We start from the raw sequence: 24,022 nt of genomic DNA, 5'->3' as shown, positions 1-24,022 counted from the left end.
GTCAGTACTGAATAGTTTAGGAACATGTAAAGGTTTATTCCATGCTGAAAAGAGAAGAAAAGAAACAATATTTCAGCTGTAGAGTCTTCTTCAGGTGTCAGTTCCCGTTTCTTTTCTTCTCTTTTGCAGCCTACGCGTGTTGACGCACTACCTACTTGAGCTACTGCAGAGTTTTCTTACATATTACTTACCACCATTTGCTTTGACTTGGAAAAACTATGCAGTATCTTTTGAAAAGCAGCCCTTTCTTGTTTGTCTATTTCTGCCAGCCACGTGTTACTGGCAGTCCTCAAATGTGTCAACTACTGTGAGGAAGGCCTTCCACACTCCAGGCCTGCTTGTGCACACAGCCCCGCCTCCTCTTCTCGTTTGACTGATCTCTCGGTTCGTGTCCGCGATGCAGGTCCAGTGCGGACCCCCACCCTTCATCACACACCACTTTGAGTGGTCCACCATGATGCCGAAAGGCCTGGCCTCTGGCAGCTGCATCGTCGTCACGTTGTACACCTTGTGCGCCACGGAGCAATTCAACGGCAGAGGCCGATGAAGCTTCCCCCAACTTTTGGCAAAGAAGTCGTCTCCTAAATAGTTAACCAGCAAACCCGAGTAGAGATCTGAAACGGAACAGAGTCACAGGTTCCATGTTAGAATCTGTCCCAGGCACACTTTCTACCCAAGAACAAGTGAATGTGTATTTCTCCCCCCCCTCTCTGAATGCTGTACTGTACTGGCTGCTACCCAGAACGTTCTTTTTTAAATCAACACCACCAATATACAGTAGATCAAGTGTGAAGTGTGACATATTGCTTTTGAAGGGCGGTGTTTAAAACTTACTGGATTGTTCCTTTTCTACATAACATTTTTTTAAATGTATTTAAATAAAATATGACAACCGTTTCCAATAACCTTTAAAGTAACAGCAGAATGAGATCCTTGGATCAATTAATCAATTTCTTTTCAAAACTAGTTGAGTTTAATGGAACAAACTGCACGTGTTATTTAAGTCCTGGTTCCTTTCAAGAAACAGCAGGATGAGATCCCTGAATGAACTACTAAGAAATTAGCTAAATGGGCCAAATGTAACCTCTCCTGTTCTTAGGTATTAAATGGTATCTAAAGAAGCTACACAAGTTATATTTTTATCTTTTCTTATGTTTAAATCAACATACCAAGAAAAAAACATTTGTTTTAGATTGTTGTATGAATAAAAGATTGAAATATTCTATTAATCAATTTGCTCAAGAATTGGGCTTTACAGAATGTTAATAAAGCACCTACAAACTTCCTCAGACACAAATCCTAAACCTAAATTACTACTGAATATAAATGAATGCTTTACTAACATCCCATAAAATCTCTGTTGAAAGAAAGCGATGCTATGAAACCTTAAATCTAAAGTGTAACCGCAGAAACATGTAGGAAAGTTCAGTTGCCAGGTGGCAGATTGAGAAAGTTTCACCAAAACGAAGTCTGCTTTTTTATATAAATACATCTTCAATTGGGAAAGGCTTTGACTAAAAATAAACTGGATATTGTTCCAACAAAATCTTTGTGAGAAAGTGGGTCTTGCTGGCTAGAAACGGCCAACATACAATAGAGTTAGACTTTGTAAAAATAAAATAAATTCAGATTCTGAGAGGCTCAATAAGTGCTTGTTCAGAGTAAATCAGACATTGTTGTCCGAGTTTCAGCAGTGATACATAATTCACTGAATACCAACACCAACACAACAAGGCTGGGCACTTTGGGATATCCAAGTGATCTCAAACGCGTCCGATAACTGCAACCTCTATGACCAGCTGGGCACCAGTGCTCTTGTAGTGTTGTCAGTGAAAGAAACATCATTGGTACAACTTATGCCAACTCCAACACTTAGCATCACTGTGGGGCTGTTATAGCACATATTTTGAAGGAATAAGTACATTTCGTCATCTCTTCCAAGCTGGTACTGGTCTGGAACTGTGATAATTCATAAGGCATGCAAAAAATTAACTATTGATTCCAAATATCTAAAATGAGAAAAATAGCTGATGTGACATTTTCACTTCTCCAGGAACAAACTGCAATAATGAAGCACAGAGATTGTTTATGGATCATGGCAACTGTGTTGTTCACTACTGTTTCTGTATTTCGAATTGGAGAAAAGTTTCTAAAGAAGCGATCAGTTGGGAAAAAAACGTGATCCATAGACTTTACTGATTTTTTTTTTGTAGATTCTAGCTCTGCCTTGGCTTTCTTTTTCTGAACACTGACAGGTTTTGTGCCTTCGCAATGTTGTTTTACCCCATCTCACACATTGTTTGAGCAGCTTTTGAAAAGAAATGCGAATGAAGGGGGATGTCTGAAGTAAGTTGTAGAACAGAAAAATACGTTTTGTTTAATCTTAAAACCAATATCTGGCATTGGTATGGGTGGTAGTGCCATTTGCATAAGGGAAATTTCAAATCGACTTGCATTTATCAGAAACTTCATGAAAAGGAATTGAGATTCGAGAGGGAAGAAGTGGTGCTCACCGTCGTTAAATCTAGAGTATTTTGCAAAGCTGGTAAAAGTTTCCCCTGCTAAAGATGTCAGGGGCAGCTGCTTAAACCAAGGCTCTTTCCTGGGATAGCATGTTCTCTGAGCCACACACTGAAGGTCTCTGTGGAAGGTTTGGGGGATGTGATAGTCAAAAGAGTATACATGGATATACTGGAGTTGCACAGCTGTAGAGACAAGAATGAAAAATAACCAACAGTAAGCATGGCATTTTCATACATCCAGGTCAAATGCCCCCTTTCTTTTTCCATTAGTTTGGAGAGTTTCCTTTATTTATTTTCATTTGTTTAACTATCCTCCAAGTTCTAAAATGTTGACATACATTTTCAGCAGCCACAATACACATCATTTAGATTTAATTAGAAAGTCTAAGGCTATTTCGGTATTTATTTTCATCTGTATACACAATGAGGTGTAAGTCTATTAGTGTCTACCTATTCTCAGGGTTATATTAAGCATGCATATGAAATTGAACCACTGCAACAGAAAATAGCAGAATAGACTAGTTTTTGCCCCACAGGTAAATTTAAAATAGGAAAAGAACAGGTGCACCAAACCAGAACAAAAACTGCCAATACTTGAATCTTAAAATCTGGAAAAATTGTACCAAAGGCTTTCAGAAAGTGATAGACAGCTGCAATGTCAATGCCATGGACATACTAAAGCTCAGCAATCAAAGTTGTTCAAGAAAAGCTTCACACAGCTGTATGTACATGTGAACGCCTACCTATATCCTTGAAGGTGCTGTATGTGTAAGTCCTGCAGAAGAAGGTCTGTGCATTTTCATGCCAACTGGAGGGCCAGAATGATGTAGAATGATTTTTCACATCTGGAAGCTCCGGGGTGCTGTGAACCAGCCACACTCCTGTCTGTCTGTCTAACATCACAATCCCTGAAAAAGGTCACACAAGATGCATTCAAATCTCAAAATTTGATCGTTTTTGATCCGTCTGGTTTTTCAGTTTCAATGTTTTTAAAGGACAAGTCTGCTCTTTTTGAACAGAGTCCATTATCAAGCCTGCTTCCAGCTGACGAAGTCAATTAATCAATTCAGTTCAAGAATCAAACAAGAACTGTATAATTAATCAAACTAAACAAAAAAACTTCTATTTTGGGCTAGTTTTCAATTCTCTTAATCTGACTTTTGGCTTTTTTGTCCAACCGAATTTAACTGAACATACTTCATGGCCAAAAGTCAGATTAAGAGAATTGAAAACCATAGTCCAAAATAGGACTATTCTTAATCCTATTAATTATTTTCAGTTCTCTGGAACTGACAATTGGCCATGAAGTATGTAGATTTATTTCTTAATCTCAACAATTTAATTTACTCGTTTAGAAATGGGCTACTGTAAATTCAATTCAATAGAAACCTAGAGCCCAAAACAAGCATCTTTAGTTTTGTTTTACCCAGCAGATGAATCTTTTATTATTAACATCAGTATTATATTGACTTACAGAGGTGTTTTTAAACTCAGTGATTTTCACCAGGAGAAAAAGCTTTGAAGGCAACAGATTTGTTCTTAGCTTATGAGATGCCTCAGTCAAAGAAATGTAAATTGGAAAAAAAACAAATGAACAAAAACAAGATAGAAATATATACTTTAAAGCTTTATGATTCAAGTTTTAAAACCAGAAAACACAGAAAGCTGGTGTTAGTATTCTTCAGACACAGTATATACTTCGGACGTGCCATCATGTCTTGACCATACACAGTAATCATAAAATAGAGGTTTTCTACTGAATCAATGATTTGGACAAAATCTGCAGAATCACACATGTAAATGTTCTACCCTGAAATACTGTAAATTTTAAAATATTTTATTTTAGATATATATAAAATGAACAATTCACATCCTGCATATGTAGCAAACATTGCACTTGTCACGCCCCACACTCTCCCTCGCAAACGACGTTACATTCCCGGAACCTCTGCTTCCCAATCTCATCCCTGATTGAACCCAGCACATTCTCACATGCATCAGATTCCTCAAATTCTCACTCCCTAACCAATCATCCAATCACACCCCTTTCCTTCAGTATTTAAACCCCCTTCGCACACCTTCCCACGCTCACTATTGAGAAGCCTTTCTTAGTATTCTCCAGTGTGCGTTTCCAAACCTTTTGACTGATCTCCCGTTACGAATCTTCTGCTTCTGCCTCTTGACCTCGCCTTCTGGATTTTGCCTTTGTATTGTTTTGAATATCTCTCGTTACCGAACTCTCTGCCTCCCTTATCGACCCAGCCTTTGGATTTTGTCTTTTGGATTGTCCCTTTGCTACTCTGTGCCCCGTGGGATTCCGGTCACGCATAAGGATCCTCCTATTCCACGTATAGGTTCCGTGACAGAATAGTGAGCCATATTAAAATGGATCCAGCGGACCAGAGTCAACTTTCTATTCTCCTTGAACACTCCCGGAACCTGGACCTGCTAACTACGGCAGTCCAGCAACTAGCTGACCACTTTGCACTTCCACCGTCTCCCCCACCTGCAGCTCCTGCTCCCGCACCCCCGCTTCAAACACGAACTAATCTTCTACCCCCTCCCCTCCCGGAAAAATTTGATGGCGACTCCTCCAGTTGTCAGGGCTTTCTGACTCAATGTCAGATGGCTTTCCACATCCGCCCAGACTGCTTCCCCACCGATGGAGAAAGAATTGCTTTTATGTTATCTTGCCTCTCTGGACGAGCTCTGGAATGGGCTGGACATCTCCTCTCTCGAAACGCTCCTGAGACTGCCAACTTCCACCTTTTTCAGACAGCTCTACAGTCTACCTTTGGGCAGTTGCACTCTCACCACCTCATTGTTGCACGCCTCACTTCCCTTACTCAAGGATCTCGCTCTTTTCAGGACTACTCTTCCGAATTCCGTTTTCTGGCTGCTCAACTCGCTTGGGATCACAATGCCCTGATTCACTACTTCCGCCTCGGATTATCTGATGAACTCAAGGATCACATTGTGCACCTGCCCCTGGACTTCCCATCACTGGACTCCTTCATTTCTCGAGTCTTTGAACTAGAGCTCAGGCTTCAACAGCGAAGGTCGGACAATCGAACCCCTCCCACACCCTCCCAACTGCCTTCCTTCCATAGACTGACCTCTGAGGAGAGAGATTGCCGACTTCGTGAGGGGCGATGCCTTTACTGCGGCTCCCCTGATCACCTCCGAGCCGCCTGCCCCGGTCGCCATCCTCGCTCCTATCCACCCGCTGTTATGGCCAGTGTCACTTCTTCCTCTCCCAGATCTGGACTCTTTCTCCCAGCCACCCTGTCATGGACTACTGGACGGACCTCTCTCTCTGCTTTTGTTGATTCGGGCTCCGAAGAGAACTTCCTAGACTCTGGACTCGCTTCGTCCTGGAATATTCCCCGGTTGCCAGTCACCCAACCCATTCGGCTCCTCACTCTTGATGGCTCCCCCCTCTCCCCTGGTCTGGTGAAGTGGCAGACCCCTCCCCTCACTCTTCGCATCGGCGCCACCCACCAGGAAGTCATTCGATTCTTTCTCATTCAATCCCCTTCTCACCCATTGGTTCTTGGTTTCCCTTGGTTACAGATTCACAACCCACACATCTCCTGGTCACAAAGGGAACTCACAGCCTGGGGTTCCCATTGCCTTTCGCATTGTTGTCAGCTTCCTCAGAAAGTTTCCGTCTCCTGCATATCTCAAGATAACCTCCCCAATATCCCTTCCCAGTACTCGGATCTACACCTAGCCTTCAGTAAACAGAAGGCCCTATCCCTCCCTCCTCATCGCCCATCTGACTGTCCTATAGACCTAATTCCAGGGGTTCTACCCCCTAAGGGCCATGTCTATTCACTCTCCAACGAGGAGACTCAGGCTATGGAAGATTATATCCAGGAGTCCTTGGAATCTGGTTTCATCCGCCCCTCTTCCTCACCTGCCTGCGCCGGTTTCTTCTTTGTTAAAAAGAAAGACGGCTCTCTCAGACCCTGCATTGATTATCGCGGTCTGAATAACATAACTATCAAGAACAGTTATCCCCTTCCTCTGATTTCATCGGCTTTGGAATCACTCCGGGGCGCCACTATTTTTTCTAAACTGGATCTCCGCGGTGCTTATAATTTGATCCGCATTCGGGAGGGTGACGAATGGAAGACGGCATTCATTACTACCCACGGTCATTATGAATACCAAGTAATGCCGTTTGGACTGGTTAATGCTCCTGCTGTCTTTCAGGGGTTCATGAATGACATCTTTAGGGATATCTTGCACAAATATGCCCTGGTATACCTGGATGATATTTTAATCTTTTCCCGAAGTCCCCAGGAGCATGTCTCTCATGTGCGCGAGGTCCTTCATCGTTTGATTCAGAACAAACTCTACGCCAAATTGGAAAAGTGTACTTTCCATGTTACCAGAATCCACTTCCTTGGTTACATCCTCTCACCCCTGGGCATTGAAATTGACCCTGCCAAGACTGAATCCATACAGAACTGGCCAACTCCCCAGAATTTAAAACAAATTCAACGCTTCCTGGGTTTTTCCAATTTTTACCGCCGTTTTATTAGGAATTTCAGCTCTGTCGTCTCCCCCATTACAGCCCTGACCCGAAAAGGTCCTGATCAAGGGAAATGGACTCCTGAGGCAGACCAAGCTTTCCTTCATCTCAAGAGACTGTTCACCACAGCACCCCTCCTCCGTCACCCAGACCCCAACCTTCCATTCATTCTCGAGGTGGATGCCTCAGCCAACGGAGTCGGTGCCATATTATCTCAACGTCATGGAGAGAAGGGTATCCTCCACCCCTGCGCCTTTTTCTCCAAAAAGTTGTCCCGTGCCGAGACTAATTATGATGTTGGAGACCGAGAACTACTGGCTATCAAGCTCGCCCTGGAGGAGTGGAGACACTGGTTGGAGGGGGCCCTACACCCTTTTACTATTCTTACGGATCATAAAAATCTCTCTTACCTACAAACTGCCAAACGTTTGAATCCACGCCAGGCCCGCTGGTCACTTTTCTTTTCTAGGTTCCATTTTTTCATTACTTATACACCGGGATCCAAGAACATAAAGGCTGACGCCCTATCTCGCTTCCATGATCCTCCTGGCTTTTTGGACCCTCCTGAACCTATTATACCCCCTGAGAGAATTGTGGCTGCTATTAGATGGGACCTGGAGAACCAAATCAAACGTGCACTTCACAACCAAACCGTCCCCTCCCAATGTCCTCCAGACAGACTCTTTGTTCCTGATACCATACGCTCCACTGTTCTTCGCTGGGGTCATGACTCACTATTTGCAGGTCACCCCGGTGTCAAACGTACCTTGGAATTCATCTCTAGACATTTCTGGTGGCCTTCTATGAGGACTGATGTTACTGGGTACGTGCAGGCCTGTCCCATCTGTGCCATGTCCAAATCCTCCCGTCTTAAGAAGCCCGGTTTACTCCAACCACTCCCAACCCCTAGAAGACCTTGGTCCCACATCTCAGTGGACTTTCTTACGGATCTTCCTGAGAGTCAAGGCAAAACTACCATTATGGTCGTGGTAGATAGGTTCTCGAAGTCGGCTCATTTCATTCCTCTTCCTGCCCTTCCATCTGCTCAAGACATGGCTGACCTCTTCATTCTTCATGTCTTCAGACTTCACGGCATTCCTGAGGATATCGTATCAGATCGAGGACCTCAGTTCATTTCAAGATTCTGGAGAACTTTTTGCAAATCTCTTGGGACTTCCACATCTCTCACGTCTGGCTATCATCCTGAATCCAATGGACTGACGGAAAGAACCAACCAGGACCTTCTTACTTACCTTCGATCTTACGTCTCTGCTTCTCAAGATGACTGGGTCTCTCTCCTCCCCTGGGCTGAGTATGCCCATAACTCTCTCTCTTCCGCCACCACTGGGATGTCTCCCTTCTATTGCTCTCTAGGATACCAACCCTCTCTTCTCCCGGACTCTATCCCTGATTCGGATATTCCCTGCCTCCAGACGCGCCTCACTTTCCTCAAGAGGATTTGGAGACAAGCCAGATCCGCCCTCCTAAAGACCTCCTTGCGGCAGAAGACCAACGCTGACCGTCATCGACGACCTGTGCCCAGACTACGACGAGGACAGTTTGTCTGGCTGTCTACTAGAAACTTACCCCTTAGACAGCCTTCACATAAGTTGGGGCCCCGTTTTATTGGACCTTTTCGCATCCTCTCCCAGCTAACCCCTGTAACCTATCGTCTTGCTCTTCCTCCAACTCTCAGGGTGCACCCCTCCTTCCATGTCTCTCTCCTGAAACCCTACCACAGATCCCCCCTCTCCCGGCCTCGGCCACCTCCACCCCCACCACGACTCATTGACGGTCTACCTTCCTACACGGTCAATAAGATCTTGGATGCCCGCTGGCTCCGAGGTCGCCGACAATTTCTAGTCGACTGGGAGGGCTATGGTCCTGAGGAACGTTCCTGGGTCTGCGAGAAAGATATTTTGGATCACAGCCTCATTGATGACTTCGTTCGTACTCGCTCTCTGGGGTCGTCAGGAGCCGACCCTAGAGGGGGGGGTACTGTCACGCCCCACACTCTCCCTCGCAAACGACGTTACATTCCCGGAACCTCTGCTTCCCAATCTCATCCCTGATTGAACCCAGCACATTCTCACATGCATCAGATTCCTCAAATTCTCACTCCCTAACCAATCATCCAATCACACCCCTTTCCTTCAGTATTTAAACCCCCTTCGCACACCTTCCCACGCTCACTATTGAGAAGCCTTTCTTAGTATTCTCCAGTGTGCGTTTCCAAACCTTTTGACTGATCTCCCGTTACGAATCTTCTGCTTCTGCCTCTTGACCTCGCCTTCTGGATTTTGCCTTTGTATTGTTTTGAATATCTCTCGTTACCGAACTCTCTGCCTCCCTTATCGACCCAGCCTTTGGATTTTGTCTTTTGGATTGTCCCTTTGCTACTCTGTGCCCCGTGGGATTCCGGTCACGCATAAGGATCCTCCTATTCCACGTATAGGTTCCGTGACAGCACTTGGCTTTAATCATAGCAATAAGCAAGCAAACCCAGCAAGTATTACAGATACAATTAAATTGTTTGTTGTGCTGTCTATGATGTATTTTTCCCCCCCATTTTCTGTGTCCTTCTGTCTTGTACATTATAAAATGTTACTTACCTTTGCTGTGTCCAAAAGATGAAGGAGCAGGTTTAAATGACTTTGGAGGTTGATCATTGTATAGAAGATACCCAAAGTCCACAGTCTTTTAGGAAGGAATATAAAAAATATCAATACAAAATTTGTATTTGTATTGCACAAAAGGCTTTTGAATTATAAGAGAAACCTGTGAAAATAAACAGATCGAAAAGACAATGTATATCCTGACCTCACTTTCTGGGAGATGACACAGATTATAAATAAAGGTTTCTTACCTTTTTATGAATGTAGGACAAAAAAGGCTGCAAAGTCTGCCCCACTGCACTCTTGGAGTCATTCACCAATTTCTTCCCATATACCCAGCCATTGGTATGGTCATCCATGTAGAGGTATCGCAGACCTCTTCCTTCATCGTGGTCTGGCAGCTTATACAGAATAAACCTGTATGATTCCAAAAACACATAAAAGAGTATTACATACTGTATACTGCTCTAGAACTGTGACACTGTACAATGTGTCCTGGGTGTTGGACAGACAGTGTTAACTGTTGTGATCACTAGAAAATAAAAAGGGCACTTAAACAATACTAGTGTCTGTTGCCAGTCTGTGGGTGCACTGGTGCTTCTGGGAGATGAACAGAACCTGTGGCAAGAGAAGAAGGGTCAAGCAGCCTTGATCATTTCTAGGTGATGTAGTGGCCTACAAAGCGAAAATAGCTCTTGTTTTTAGGGGTCGCCCATGTTTGACATGAGCATTGTGGAAAAACTGGAATAATCTTATGCGATTAGAGCTCATTTTCTGCATTTTAAACCAGCAGAGCTCTGTAGAACTGAACTGCAGCAGTTGACAAAGAGTCAACAGTTGACTAAAAGAAGCGAGGCAAGGCAAGCATCTCACAAACATTACTCTCCTCAAGAATACATTCTGGTGAATCGTTTCAAAACGAACTATTGAAAGGAAAAAAAAACTTTAAAATCCAATAGTAATTTCTTTATGACAACAAAAAATCATAGACACTGTACCCTGGATTTACAGATGCAGCCATTCAAAGTGCGCGGCACAGGCACGTACCGGGGGTAATTGGCTACGTCATCGCGCATCATGACGCCAGATGACGCAGAATACCGCGGTACGTGATTGGTTGACCGACAGGGGCACTTGTGGTGCGTTGGTCGGTCGTAGAAAGATTTAAATGTCTTTACTGTGCCCGTTTAAGTATTGAATATTTATATGGAATTTTACCACTGAAGGGAAATCTTAGTAGCTGAGCATAAAAAGAATAGGAGCATACTGTAACGCGTGTGAAGGCCATAAACGATATTAATTTTGGAACATAAACATACAGTACATGGCTGGTCTCGGTACTTTAAAGAAAAAATACACACCAGTATTCCATTTCTCCCTAAACATTTTAAGCATCGAAGTCTTTAACTAACGTGATACCAGAGTCAACAAGCATACTTTTAGAATTTGATTAAAAGGGAATATAATATGGAATCGCATATCTAAAGAAATTAATAACGATATAATTATATTCATGTACCGCAACACAAGAATAGTACACGCTGTACGATGTCTGTTGATAATGTTTCTGTAGGGCTTTTTCAACAGTCCTCATGCGACCTTGCCAGTGGAGCTGTGGGTTAGGTTCCTGACTCACACATCACACGTTGGGTGTTCGAATCCAGCCAGAGCCATTACTTTTTTTTTTAACAAACATTTCTTTGAAAAAATAAAATAGAGTTAGTGTTAGGGTTACTGTCAAACTAAATCAACAATTGATTTAAGGACGATCTGTCAAAGTGCAATGAAATACAATATTGTTGTTGTTGTTATTGTTGTTTTTATCCTGTAAAGCGTTTTGAGAAGCCACCTTTAAAGGCGCTATATAAAAGCGCTGATTCTTATGGAATGTGTTTTCTTTCTTCTTTTTTTCAGCATGGAATAAACCTATTACTTGATTCTTACGGATTCCCGGTTCCACCGGGGATTAAAAAAAAAAAACCCATGGAATCTTGTACAGTATCTAAGGAAATAGCAGTATAACCTTATTCATGCACAAACAGTGGCATGTTACATTATTAATTTGGGTGTCTCCTCTTGTCAGAAAGCTATAAATTGCATTTTGAGTGCGGTTTTTGACTTTTTTTAAATTAGAACCCATAAATAAAGCTGATACTGTTTAGACTTTTAATTATTTAAAACTGTATTACAGCAGCACAATGCACAATGCAACGTAAATCGCTCTTTGTCTTCTGCGTAATAATGTTCACCTCTCTGTCCAGCAAATTAACAATAGTAATAATAATGAACTTTATTGTATATGGCGCCTTTAAAGGTGGCTCCTCAAAGCGCTTTACAGGATAAAAACAATAACAACAATACTGTTAGGCTGGGCAAACGATTTTTATTTTTTTTAAAAAAGAAATACAAAATGAGATATAATGATGTGTTCCGGCTTATTATGTAAACTGTATGTTGCTGTTATTGGTATTTTAAAGAAAAAATACTGTAAAATCCTGGGTTAGGTACAATGTTTCAGGCATTCATGTGAAGGACAACAGAGCTTTCACTGGCCGATTATCAAACTTTATTGATAAATCAAAAACAAAAACGATCTGACCAAACCAGAAAAAGAAAAAAAGAATAACGGACACAGCGCGAGCCTGCATTCTCTCCTCAGCCGTCCACACCACACTTTTCCCTGGGTCAGAGATTAAATAAGACTTCACTCGCACCAAACAAATTACCACACACTGAACACTGAACATGTTAACCCAAATATGTCTCACAATACTTTTATGGTACATTACTTTGCTAAAATGTATTTAAAAATAAAAACAATTACAAACGCCAGCAGAGAGAGAGACACACACACAGTTCTTCATTGTCAAAAAGTAATTATTTTTTACTTTGTCAGCACCCAGACAAACGCAAACGCGTTATTAATGAAATGCTTTTATTCATTCTTAATCGAACTCACAAGTTGTCATCTGCTGTTGAAGCTCTGTGACACTAGACTCACACATGGCTAGACTTGACTATTTAACCATGAGATTATGTTTATGTTTATTAATCTTCCTTGTTATGCACTGAGAATGATAAGCACCCCAAACACGAGGGCGGCGTAGCGGTCGGCTCTGGCTTTCCCATCTTTACCGATGCACTGCAAGTACAACCCCCCCTCCTTCTCTTGAGTGATGGGCAACAGTTGGATATCTGGGAGAATTGTTCGTTCCACTGGCGTCTGTGAATTCCGCTGTGTAAACGGTGCTTCCTGAGGGGAGACAGACGGCGGGGACAGCGTCAGCCAGGTCCTGGGTGGTGGTGAGCAGAGAAGCCAGATGGAGTGTCCTGAGGCGGTGTGTGCTCTGGGGGGGGCAGAGCTTCCGCCAGGCATTGCAACCTGCGCAGTGGGGGGAGCCACTCACCGGGAGACAGCTGCTCAAGCGTTTGACTGCCGGTACACACTGTCTCCGGCTTCTGCATCTTCACGAGTGTCTCTAACCTCCCAATCCTCCCCTGTAATGCGTCGTACTGCTCCCGCTGCTGCCGAAAAGTCTCCATACCGGTGCTGCCTCTACAGGCTGGCACCCTTGAAAGCTGCACGTATGCGACTTCAATTAACACCAGTATTAAATGTATTACACTGTATTAATCAAGCCTTGTTTCCTTGATAATAGTTGATCTGCTCTTGCATATTGACATAGAACTTGAACCTTATTGCATGTACATGTACTGGTACAATGGAATCCTTACTTACAGAAAGTTAGGATAGTTATGATCGGGTGTGAATGAGGAATGTTGAATGGTATTGAATAGTTTGACTTTTGTGAAGGCAAATCCATGAGAATATTTTGTGCTCTAATCCTGCATTTAACATGATAAATCAAGTTAAAATAAGTTCCCAGATGCTTCCCTAGTTAATCTACTGTTCTTATCATAGTTTACTACAGTAAGCAACACTAGATCATAACCTTGTCGTGTGGTTTGGTAAGCCTTCAAACTAATTTTCTTGAAACACATAATTACAATACACTGAATAATAGCAGAATAACATCTTTTAACTGGATTTGATTGCTTTCAGAGTTCTTTTATAAGGATTGTGCCTTTGTTTCTAGGTTAACACTGTCCTTTCATTACAGAAGTATCATGAGGTCCAAGCAAATAAACACACATGCACATATAAGTGACAAGTAATAGGTTTATTCCATGATGAAAAGAGAAGAGAGAAAACACAACGTTTCAGCTGTGAAGCCTTCTTCAGGTGTGCAGGTGTGCCTTCTTCTTTAGCACACCTGAAGAAGGCTTCACAGCCGAAACGTGTTTCTCTCTTCTCTTTTCAGCATGGAATAAACCTATTACTTGTTCCTTTGAAGACTACACATGCTGACGCAGCTATCCACCTGAACTACTTGCACATATAAGTGTTTGCAAGCCTGTATCTATATATTCCTGGTAATATACTTCTATTTATGTAGTAAGAAAGCAATCAGAAGAACTATTTATAAAGTATTCTTGGTAAAACTCATCAAATCATCTCACTTTTAAATAACTTAAAAAAGTTGCCTGATCACTTTCTTCTTGCCCCTCTTTTGATAAAGAGGTATTGTTGTTTTTTTTAGGATAATGAAATCATTGTGAGAAAGATGTTTTAAAGAATTCTACAGTATATTTTAGCAAGTTAGCGAGATAACACTAGTAAGGACCCTGATAATTAGATACTAGTTATTTTTGTTTGGAAGTGTATCTTAGCATTTCATAGAACAGCTCAGCATGGTATAGAAAGTGATGCATTTGTATCACTATATTACGAATATTCTTTCAAAAACATCATCAATTTTTCTATATTAAAAATTCTATAATAAAATCAGTATAAAATTAACACGGATTTATTGTTTATTAGATTTAATGTCTGCTAAAGACTTATAATTATTCATTATAAAAGACCGTGTTATGGCAATTAGAATTTCGAAAGTAGTGGAGTATAAGTGGCTCAGCACTGGGAATACACGTTCTTTGATGGGCTGGAAAAGTCCTGTACATTACTGTGTAGGGTCAATAGGTGTATGACTGTGTAAGAGAGGTTGGACAAACCTGGGGTCAAAGGTCATGGGCGTGAGAAGAAATGTACAGATAAAATCGCCAATTCTAATTTGGGTGGGTATAAAATTGCCACTACTACTAGTACTACTACTAACCAGGCAGCACAGACGTATAGTGGTTAGCATTGCTACCTTACAGCACTGGGGCCCTGGGCTTGATTTTGGACTCAGGATGCCATCTGTGAAGAAATTGTCTTTTCTCCCAGGGTTTCCTCTGGGTGCTCCGGTTTCCTCCCCCGGTCCAAAACTATACTGGTTGGCTGATTGGCTTCTGAGAAAAGATTAGCTCTAGTGTGCGCTTCAGTGTCTGTATCTGCCCTGCGATTAATTGGCTTCTTGTCCAGGGTGTCACCTTCCTTGTGCCCATTGCTTCCAGGGATAGAAACATCAGAATCATCTTTATCATTGTATAGTGACGGGGACACTATACTTTAAAAAGGCACTGTCCTTCGGATGGGACATAAAACCGAGGTCCTGACTCTCTGTGGTCATTGAAAATCCCAGGGCGTTTCTCGAAAAGAGTATAGGTGTTACCCCAGCATCCTGGCCAAATTTCCCATTGGCCCTTACCAGTCATGGCCTCCTAAGAATCCCCATCTTTGAATTGGCTTCATTACTCCGCTCTCCTCCCCACTAAATAGCTGGTGTGTGGTGAGTGTTCTGTGTACACTTTGGCTTCACATTGGTGGTGGTGGACGAGAGTCCCCAATACCTGGAAAGAGCTTTGAGTGGAGTGTCCAGAAAAGCACTATAAAAGTGTAAGGAATTATTATTATTGACCTTTTCAAAGTACTGTGTTAACGGTAATAACTTGCAATCCATCATCTACTGACTCTTCATAAATCGATAACTGCTGTTCATTGTAAGTATGAATGAATAGAATGTGATCTGTTATCTCGGTGTGTTGTAATATCTCTTTGTGTGTCCACACAGGAGTCCTACACTTTGACCAGACTCAGGGTTTCTGGCTCAGTCACAGTGTCCCCCACTTCCCTCCATTCCCAGAAAGGGGGTACAGCTGTCCGTCCTCGGGGAAACTGAACGGCCGGACCGCGCTCTGTATCACTTACAAATCTACACAATTCCCTCAGATAGGTGCGCAACATAGGGAAGCTAGCATAGAAAAACAAAACCGAAGCCCTCCAGCACCTCTGTGGGCTGTGGGTGTTCCGGCCCGGGTATAATGGTTACTGTTGTAACAACATAAGGTGTTTGCATTGCAAGTGAGAGGATGCGATTTAGCCAACAATAAAGTTGTTTTCCTTTCTTTTTCCTCAGCCGAGCAGCTGTTGTATTATAACCCCCGCGTGTACAACTGCTCCTTGCCTGAAGTCTTTCGCCACGAACTGCCCAGAATGAGCTGCATTTGCGAGGGCTCTGTAAAGCCCTGGGTGCAGGGAAGGAGGATGGGGAAACTGCTGTCAGCTCAGGGAGAAACCTTCCTCAGCCTTGCCAAGTCTCGCTTCTTTGTGGATGGTGAGAGTGGTTTTCTTTTAAGACCATGCAGACTGTACAAAAAGATCTGTGATGAAACACCCACTACAATCTGACATATCAGCTGTCCTTATCAAAGGTTCTGTATCAGGATATGCATTTGGAATCTTTTTCCTGGAATTGAGCATTTGTTTGGTCACGTAGGTTTCCCATTGATTCTGGAGCTGGTTAAAGTTCAGAAACCTTCCTGGACAACACTGATTTTCATTCTGCACTGAGGAGAAGAGTCGGATAAAAACAGTCGACTCCGACTCTTGAAACGTCCAGAAATACATTCACATTTAAAGATGTTGAAATACTCCATGGTAGTTATGCTTACGTTCCAGTGATTTGCAATTCACCAGTGTGGACAAGTGGCCCCTTTGAACTTACTCAGATTTAATGTGTTGTCTTAGCGATGTATTACAGTCTTCTGTCCTTGCAGTCGTCTGTTGCCAGGCCACTGCCAAATGCATATTCATTTTTAGCACGTATTCTCTTCTTTATGGAAGTGTGGAGGCAACCCAAGTAAATGCACTTTTAAGTCCTAAAAACAAGCTAGCTAAATTCCCTTTGAATTCCTGTGCTCTCACATTAAAAGTGTGGCTTGGTTGTCTTGAGAAGCATGGCAGAGACTTCCATCACCTTTCACAGGCCACAAAATTGCCCAGATTTTGGTCCTATTAAAAACATAGCTCAGTCCTGCACACCTTACTGTCATCACAACCTCTGCTGCAATTGTTATTGTAAAGATTGCAAATCCTGTAAAGCAATGCGACTGCAAGATGCTACAGATATTTCAGAACCAGTGAGATACTGTACATGCAACTTCCTGGTCATAGTTTTTACTCTTTACAGCATGATGACGGGCTTTGCTTATATTTTGGCCAGTGGTTGCATGTACAGGTTTGCAAAAGGCCGCACATTGTTCAGAGCCAAACATGAAAATGACAAAAGAAGAACGAGACAAATTACATGTTTTCATCCCAGACAAACATTAAAAATAAAATGCGGACAGCGAAAAGGGAAAACAATTTGGTCTTGACTTTATTCAAAGCTATCCATTACATGTTACAATGAGTTTATATAATGGTATATTAGCCACCAATATAATACATAAACTGAAACAAACTTTTCAGATTTGGCAAAAAACAATCTTAGTTTGATCATTTTTAACTAAGCTTAGTTAAAAATCAATTTCAGATTAGATGCAATAATAATATCAGAATGGAAAAATATTGAAACCATACAGTATATGTGTCTGTTTTCATAATCTTGCAATAACATAAAACATCATATTCAATAGTATATCACCAGCAATAAACTGCAAAGTGTGTAATATTGCTAGAAGCAGAATACATCCCAAGAAAACAAGACCTAGGTCCAAAATAATCATTTAACAGAGTTCGCATAGTTTTGAGATGAAAAACCCACTCCACCTACAGTGAATCATCCATCAGTCTTCTAACCACTTTATCCACTATAAAGTCACTGGGGAGCCAGAGCCTATCCCAGCAAGCAAAGGGGAAAAGGCAGGATACACACTGGACAGGATGCCAGGACATCACAGTGCATACAGAGACAAAAACACACAGCACTTACCCAAGAGTCCATTTTCCCAAAAGCCAAATAACCCAACTAGTCTGTTGTTTCTGGACTGTGGGACCAAAAGCCGGAGCACCCAGAGGAAACCCCTGCAAACACGGGGAGAACATACAAACTGCACATTTGTAGTTCACATCTGTAGGGCAGAAACACATGTTGCGCTTCTAAAACTGTCTTGCTACAATGGCTTTCCAATCACTACCAGTAGCTCTTTTATGTTGTTCTGTTGTGATTGTTATTAAAACATAAAAAGTTCTGAAAGAACTTAATTGGAAAACAAAGCACTGAAAACCATTTAGTAAGGGGAAATGTTTCATTATACAATGTGAAAATGGCAGTAAAATTAAATTCCAGACCGGTAAGAGCTTTTTTTTTACTTTTCACAGAGTGTTTCCTTTCTCTTTAAGCCAAGAAAGAGCCCTGTCTGGAGAGCCATTGTAGATGCTGTTAAATGCCTTATATTTCTACTTTGTTGACATACTTGAGGGTTGTCTTTTACAGACATCTACACTGGCTGGGCTGCTCAAGTTTTAAAGACTACTCTGTTGACGGAAACCTGGCAACGAAAAGAGCATGAACTGCCTTCGAACTGCTCCCTTCCTGAACACGTTTTAAATATCAGAAGAATTAAACTGCCGGGACCTGTGGAGTTCTGGTCTCACTTTGATCATGCCAAGTGGTGTGTATCCCAGGAGTATGGAGACCAGTGGATCTGCACTGGAGATCTAAACAGAGAGGACTGCCAGCAGTGGAAAAGTGGAGGACTTATTTGCTCACAAAACCCTGTTATCTACCACGCTTTCAGGGGGGCTGTGTCCTGGTTTGTTAGGTGCAGAGACATGTTTAAACTGTAAGAGGGGGAATGTTTGACCCTGTTGTTGCAATTCAGTTACGCTGACTCTTTCTGTATCTATTTGTTGCAGATGCAGAGCAGTGTTAATTGCGCTCAGGTTTAGCAAATGCTGTTTGATATTTTGAAGCTAATGTTTGCTGAAAAGCAAGAAAAAAAGTTGCTCAAATGCAAATGTGCTTCTTTCCAGAACAACTAAAATGTATAGGTTTAAACATGGGTTGATGGCTAACACAAAAGAAGAAACACCCAACGACTGCAATTATCAATCCATTCATCTATTATCAGAAAGTAGCTTTTTTTCCTGTGAAGTGTAGTGGCAAAGCTCTTCATTTAAAATAAGAGGACACTGGTTGTAAATGTCAATCATAATTACGTTGCACAAATGTTTTTTCTTTATAGGTTTGGTTGGGTTCCCACCAGCAGTTCTGTGAAATCTTTCCTCATTTTGTGCTTTTGTCTTCTGTTGTGCGAATCCCATCTACAGCCAATAAATGATGGTGCTCGCAGCTCTGAATATATTAAGATTAGTGGAATTCCTGGTCTACCAGCACTCTTTTGTTGTGTGCATCTAATCTATAATCAATAAGTTAAGATAACAGCATATTATTTGCTGAGGTACGCAGATATTCCTGACTTCCATTGTTGGTGGAGCTGGGTCATATTTGCCTGGGAAAAAATGTGCACAACATGATTTCGTCTAAAAAAACGTTTCTACTAGCATCTTGTGCTGTGTTCCTCAAATGTCTTATTTTCCTGTTGGCACTGTTTTTCTTCCCGTTTTCTTCTACCACCTTACAATGCGCTCACAAATTATTGTCACCCTTAATGAAGAACAAAAAAACCCATATAAAATAAACAGCACAGATAATGACTTATATTTTATATACCCCAAAACTGGGTAAACTAGTGAAAAACATTGATTTTGTTTTCTCTCAAACATTTCTTAGTTGATTTTTAAATGGTGTGTTGAGGATCATTGTCATGCTGGGAGGTCCACCAGAGACCAAATCATGCTGTAGCTTTCTGGCATAGGCAGCCAGATTTTTGCCCAGAATATCCTGATATTTAGTAGATATCATGATACCTTTGTCCTTAACAAGGGCCCCAGTGGCATCACAACCACCCCACAACATCAATGTTCCACCCCCATATTTCACAGTGAATATACGTTTTTTTGTGTGAGTATGCATCCCTCTCCAACGCCAAAAGTACTGGTGGTGTGAGTGGCCACACACTTCAATTTTGGTCTCACCTGACCATAGCACCGGGTTCTAGTCAAAGTCCCAATGGCATTTGGCAAACTCCAGACACTTCAGTTTGTTTCTTGTTATCAGTTCCTTCTGGCAACCCTTCCAAATAGCTTTTTGGCATGGATGTACAATCTAATTATTGATTTGGAGACTCAAGGACTCCAAGATGCAACCAGACTCTGCAGTTCTCCAGCTGTGACCCTTGGATTCTTTACCATTTGTGAAGATCAATACTAATTTGTCTCTTAATTTGTCACTTCTTTGCCTTTCCCCATGGTGGTGGATGGCCAAAGTTTTTATTATGTGTGTTTACCTCTTTTTATACCCTGGTGAAACAGCAAGTCCAGAAAATGTTCCTTTTGACTGAGTTATATTTAAAAAAGCAGAACTTCATTTCAGATTTTATTTTGTTCAGTTTTCTTAAAGAAAAGTGGGGGATCTAATAATTTTGACATTAACGTTTCTGGAAAAAACATGTATTACTCATTTTCAACATTTGTTTTGAAATAATTCCCATTGTCTGGGCATAAGATAGACTCATTATCTGTGCTGTGTATTTTATACAGCTTGTTTTGTTCAACTTTATCAAGGGTGCCAATAATTCTTGAGCCCACTGTACCTGCTTAGATAAATAGAATCACTATTACACACCAAGAAAAACACTCAAAACACTAACTTCTGTTCTTGGAACTATAGTGTTCAGTCCAATTTTAATGCATCACTGATATTTGAAGAAAGTGAAAACCGCTTTGCACTGTTTGGAGATGATTGCTAAGATCATCCAGGTGGATGCTGCACATTGGTGGTGGCGGAGGGGAGTCCCCATTACCTGTAGTGCAATATAAGTGCAATATAAGTGTAAGCAATTAATTATTGAGCTTAATTTTGTGGGTCTGTATAAACAAAATTGCAAGTAGGATCACATTTCAAATATTGGTCTGACAAAGTGTAAACCCAGAAAAAACTCCCCTTATGCAAAACTGGGCGAAGGGACTTATACCTTGATCACAGCTGCTTCCTCAATGTGCGGTTTTAAACTTCCAATTTTGATAAAGTTCTAGCCCAGGAATGTTAAAAGGTTACAAGTGAGAGAAAGATATTCTGCACATCTTTTCTGTTTGGTTGATAGTAACTATTGATAAAAGATTCTTTGTAACACTCCTGTGATTTGGATTGCACAGCATGTCTTTTCCATCACAGACTTCAATTTCATTCTCTCCCCCCATGTTGAATGTGAAGTACTGTAGCTGCCCGAGTCCAAATTCTCAGTTCTTTTCAGGATTTTGAATACTCAAGTCTCCACATCTTCAATCCTCCAGCCAAAAGTGATAAAGTTGTTTTAACCTCTCAGTTTACAACACAATACTGTACCTTTCAATGTGGGAGTTATTCTGGTTTCTCTTCCTTAGACTGTTTCCAATGTCAATTATTGTAATGCTCTTTTAATATAAGGACTCCTACATTTTATCTTTAGCTTTCCAATATGCCCATTTCTAATATACAATGAAGTCATTGTTCTCTGTATTAAAAAACAATATGAATACAAGCTAATAAAAGGAAGACTGAAATAGCGGTTTGAGACAAGCCAGCCTCTTCAGACCTCATTAGGCCCCAGCATATGGACAAGCCACAACAGAAAGGAAATACTGCAGAAAAAATTTAAGTCACAAGCTGCCCCACCACCAACAACAACAACAAAATCCTCCCATAGAACTATTTATAAACTGTACCAAACCTAGGCTAATTGACACCATGTGAGAATGTGCCTCTCACCCTTAACTAATTTGCTAATTCACCCCCACGTGGGTCTACAGATGCAGCCATTCAAAATGCGTGAGGTATTTCGCGGCATACCCCGGTGGGCGTGTCACAGTATCACGCGGTATGACGCAGTTAACGTGGTGTCACGTGGTTAACTATCCGGCGTCGCCTTGTAAAACCGCCAGGGGGAGCTTAACCTCTCATGTACAGCATTTGAGCCTTTAATTTTGAACTGTGTATTACAGCATGTTAATCATCAGTCATTAAAATGTTGGTATATTTTATGAAAGCAAGATTGCTCAGTTGGACAAAAGTACACAACCTACCTTTATCAGAAATATCAAAGCCTTTACTGAAGATATTACTAATAGTATTAATAATGGATGACTTTGCACAAGCTGTATACTCAAAGTATAATTTCTTTAGCACATTTGTACAAGCACTTGGAATCTGTCCAAGCCATACTTTGTCAGGCATTTTGTTTTACTTCAACGGGCATAAAAACTTCCTTGCTTTTAACAGGGCGTTTCATAATTTCTAGCTACGAAAATGATTTAAAATGCGACACCTATCATTCAACTAGAGCTTAAAATATCACAAGGAAAAATACACACCGGTATTCCATTTCTCCCTAAACATTGTAAGCTTCGAAGTCTTTAACTAACGTGATACCGGAGTCAACAAGCATACTTTTAGAATTTGATTAAAAGGGAATATAATATGGAATCGCGTATCTCAAGAAATTAATAACGGTATGATTATATCCGTGTACTGCGGCAGGGCTGTGTAGGGCTGTTTCGCCTGCTTGTTCATGGGAGCTGTCTTGTAGCCTACTGGTCTACGTGCGTGACTACCAACTGGCAGGTTGTGTGTTCAAATCCAGCTGGTGCTGGACCTTCCAGTTTTATTTATTTATTTTTTAATCACGTAACATAAACATATTACCGTATGCAAACTGTACTGTATACAATATGTATATGTATATTTAATGTCTTAACTGTGCCCGTTTAAGTATTGAATATTCATATCTAATTTTACTACTGAAGGGAAATCTTAACATAAACATACAGTATATGGCTGGTCTCGGTACTTTAAAGAAAAAAATACACACCAGTATTCCATTTCTCCCTAAACATTGTAAGCTTCGAAGTCTTTAACTAACGTGATACCGGAGTCAACAAGCATACTTTTAGAATTTGATTAAAAGGGAATATAATATGGAATCGCGTATCTCAAGAAATTAATAACGATATAATTATATTCATGTTGCAAAAGAACTGCAACGGACATAAAAACTCCCTTGCTTTTAACAGAGCGTTCCATAATTTCTAACTACGAAAATGCCAGGTGAAAGGATTTGTAAACATATTTTGTTAAAGCAAGTCAGTTTTTTCTGCAACACATAAAATACATTTTTCCAAGAAAGTTTAGCCTTTGTCACTAATGAAACCACTAAATAAAGACATAAATATAGAAATCTTAAGATTTGTTTTATTTAATGTTGGTAGCAGGATGAACTGTCAGAGTGTATATTTTGTCGCAAAGTTGCTGCAAGATGTTAACAGTGAAAAAGGTATTTAGAAATGAGTTATTTCAAGATGAAAAAGAAAACATACACGAAACATGGTTTCATTACGACCAGAATCGGTCTTGAGATATTTTTAACTTGATTTACAGTATTTGAGAGGTATGTCTTAACACCGATACTACAGTGCTTAAGTACTGCTCACGTATATGTTTCTAGGTTTATATTATGCATTTCATACGGTCAAATTACTTTTGAGCAACTAATAAGAAGCGCGAAACGGTATGCGTTTTACTTTCGTTTTGTGCTGGGAGCCATGGATTGATTAGAGATATCAAGTACATACAAGTCATTTTTTAAATGTTGTAGTTCGTCTTGAAAAAATGTTACGAGTACATCATCTATCAACAATCACACAGGTTTTGTTTCCATATTGCGGATTTTGGTTAGGTATTATCAAATCCAGTGGCGCTGTTAGTTTACTGAGTCCCATGTCACATGGTCTGTGATTGAAACCGGAAAAACCGGTTTAATTCGTCACAGCCAGCACTCTTCAGGTGTGAGGGTCTTCTGCTCAGAATGAAACGCTAAAATGTTTGTGTATATTCTAATGGTAGTGGGGGCAGGGTGTGTGGGAACAGGTTTGGTTGAAATTGCATTGGAGATCTATGTTCTTCACACCTGAAACATTTTCTCTGAAAGCATTTTCTTCGCAGTTTAACCGATCTTGTTACAGCATGTTACAGTTTACTATTATTAACCATATTAATTTTAAGTGCTTAATGTAAAATCTTGTA

At 41.1% G+C, this 24,022-nt stretch overlaps 2 protein-coding genes across 2 annotated transcripts; one reads left to right on the top strand and one right to left on the bottom strand.

The window, feature by feature from the left end:
* Positions 1 to 276: 276 nt before the first annotated feature.
* On the bottom strand, positions 277 to 10,756 carry LOC148823798 (deoxyribonuclease-2-alpha-like). Its single transcript, XM_088928151.1, has 6 exons — positions 10,725 to 10,756; positions 9,929 to 10,094; positions 9,675 to 9,759; positions 3,266 to 3,430; positions 2,514 to 2,705; positions 277 to 614 (listed from the first exon to the last, which is right to left on the bottom strand). Exons 1-6 carry the CDS (start codon positions 10,754 to 10,756, stop codon positions 277 to 279), a joined length of 978 nt encoding a protein of 325 aa, XP_088784277.1.
* LOC148823797 (deoxyribonuclease-2-beta-like) lies at positions 10,755 to 18,690 on the top strand. Its single transcript, XM_088928150.1, has 4 exons — positions 10,755 to 10,782; positions 15,692 to 15,853; positions 16,037 to 16,234; positions 18,338 to 18,690. The coding sequence occupies exons 1-4, from the start codon at positions 10,755 to 10,757 to the stop codon at positions 18,688 to 18,690; spliced, it is 741 nt and encodes a 246-aa protein (XP_088784276.1).
* The last annotated feature ends 5,332 nt before the right edge of the window (positions 18,691 to 24,022 follow it).

The sequence above is a fragment of the Atractosteus spatula genome, chromosome 11 (genome assembly GCF_055471065.1).
Source record: "Atractosteus spatula isolate fAtrSpa1 chromosome 11, fAtrSpa1.hap1, whole genome shotgun sequence".
In the NCBI taxonomy this organism is placed as follows: Eukaryota; Metazoa; Chordata; class Actinopteri; order Semionotiformes; family Lepisosteidae; genus Atractosteus; species Atractosteus spatula.
Note: the sequence above shows the minus strand (reverse complement) of the source record. Positions and strands in the feature narration are given on the sequence as shown.

Bases quoted from the DNA above. Each gene is read 5' to 3' on its own strand.
- LOC148823797 (XM_088928150.1), top strand. From the start codon at position 10,755: ATGACGCCAGATGACGCAGAATACCGCG. The intron at 10,783-15,691 runs GTACGTGATTGG...GTGTCCACACAG, and splicing joins AGATGACGCAGAATACCGCG to GAGTCCTACACTTTGACCAG. The intron at 16,235-18,337 runs GTGAGAGTGGTT...TGTCTTTTACAG, and splicing joins GTCTCGCTTCTTTGTGGATG to ACATCTACACTGGCTGGGCT.
- LOC148823798 (XM_088928151.1), bottom strand. From the start codon at position 10,756: ATGATGCGCGATGACGTAGCCAATTACCCCCG. The intron at 9,760-9,928 runs GTAAGAAACCTT...CCTTCCTAAAAG, and splicing joins TGTCCTACATTCATAAAAAG to ACTGTGGACTTTGGGTATCT. The intron at 2,706-3,265 runs GTAGGCGTTCAC...TTGTCTCTACAG, and splicing joins CAGCACCTTCAAGGATATAG to CTGTGCAACTCCAGTATATC.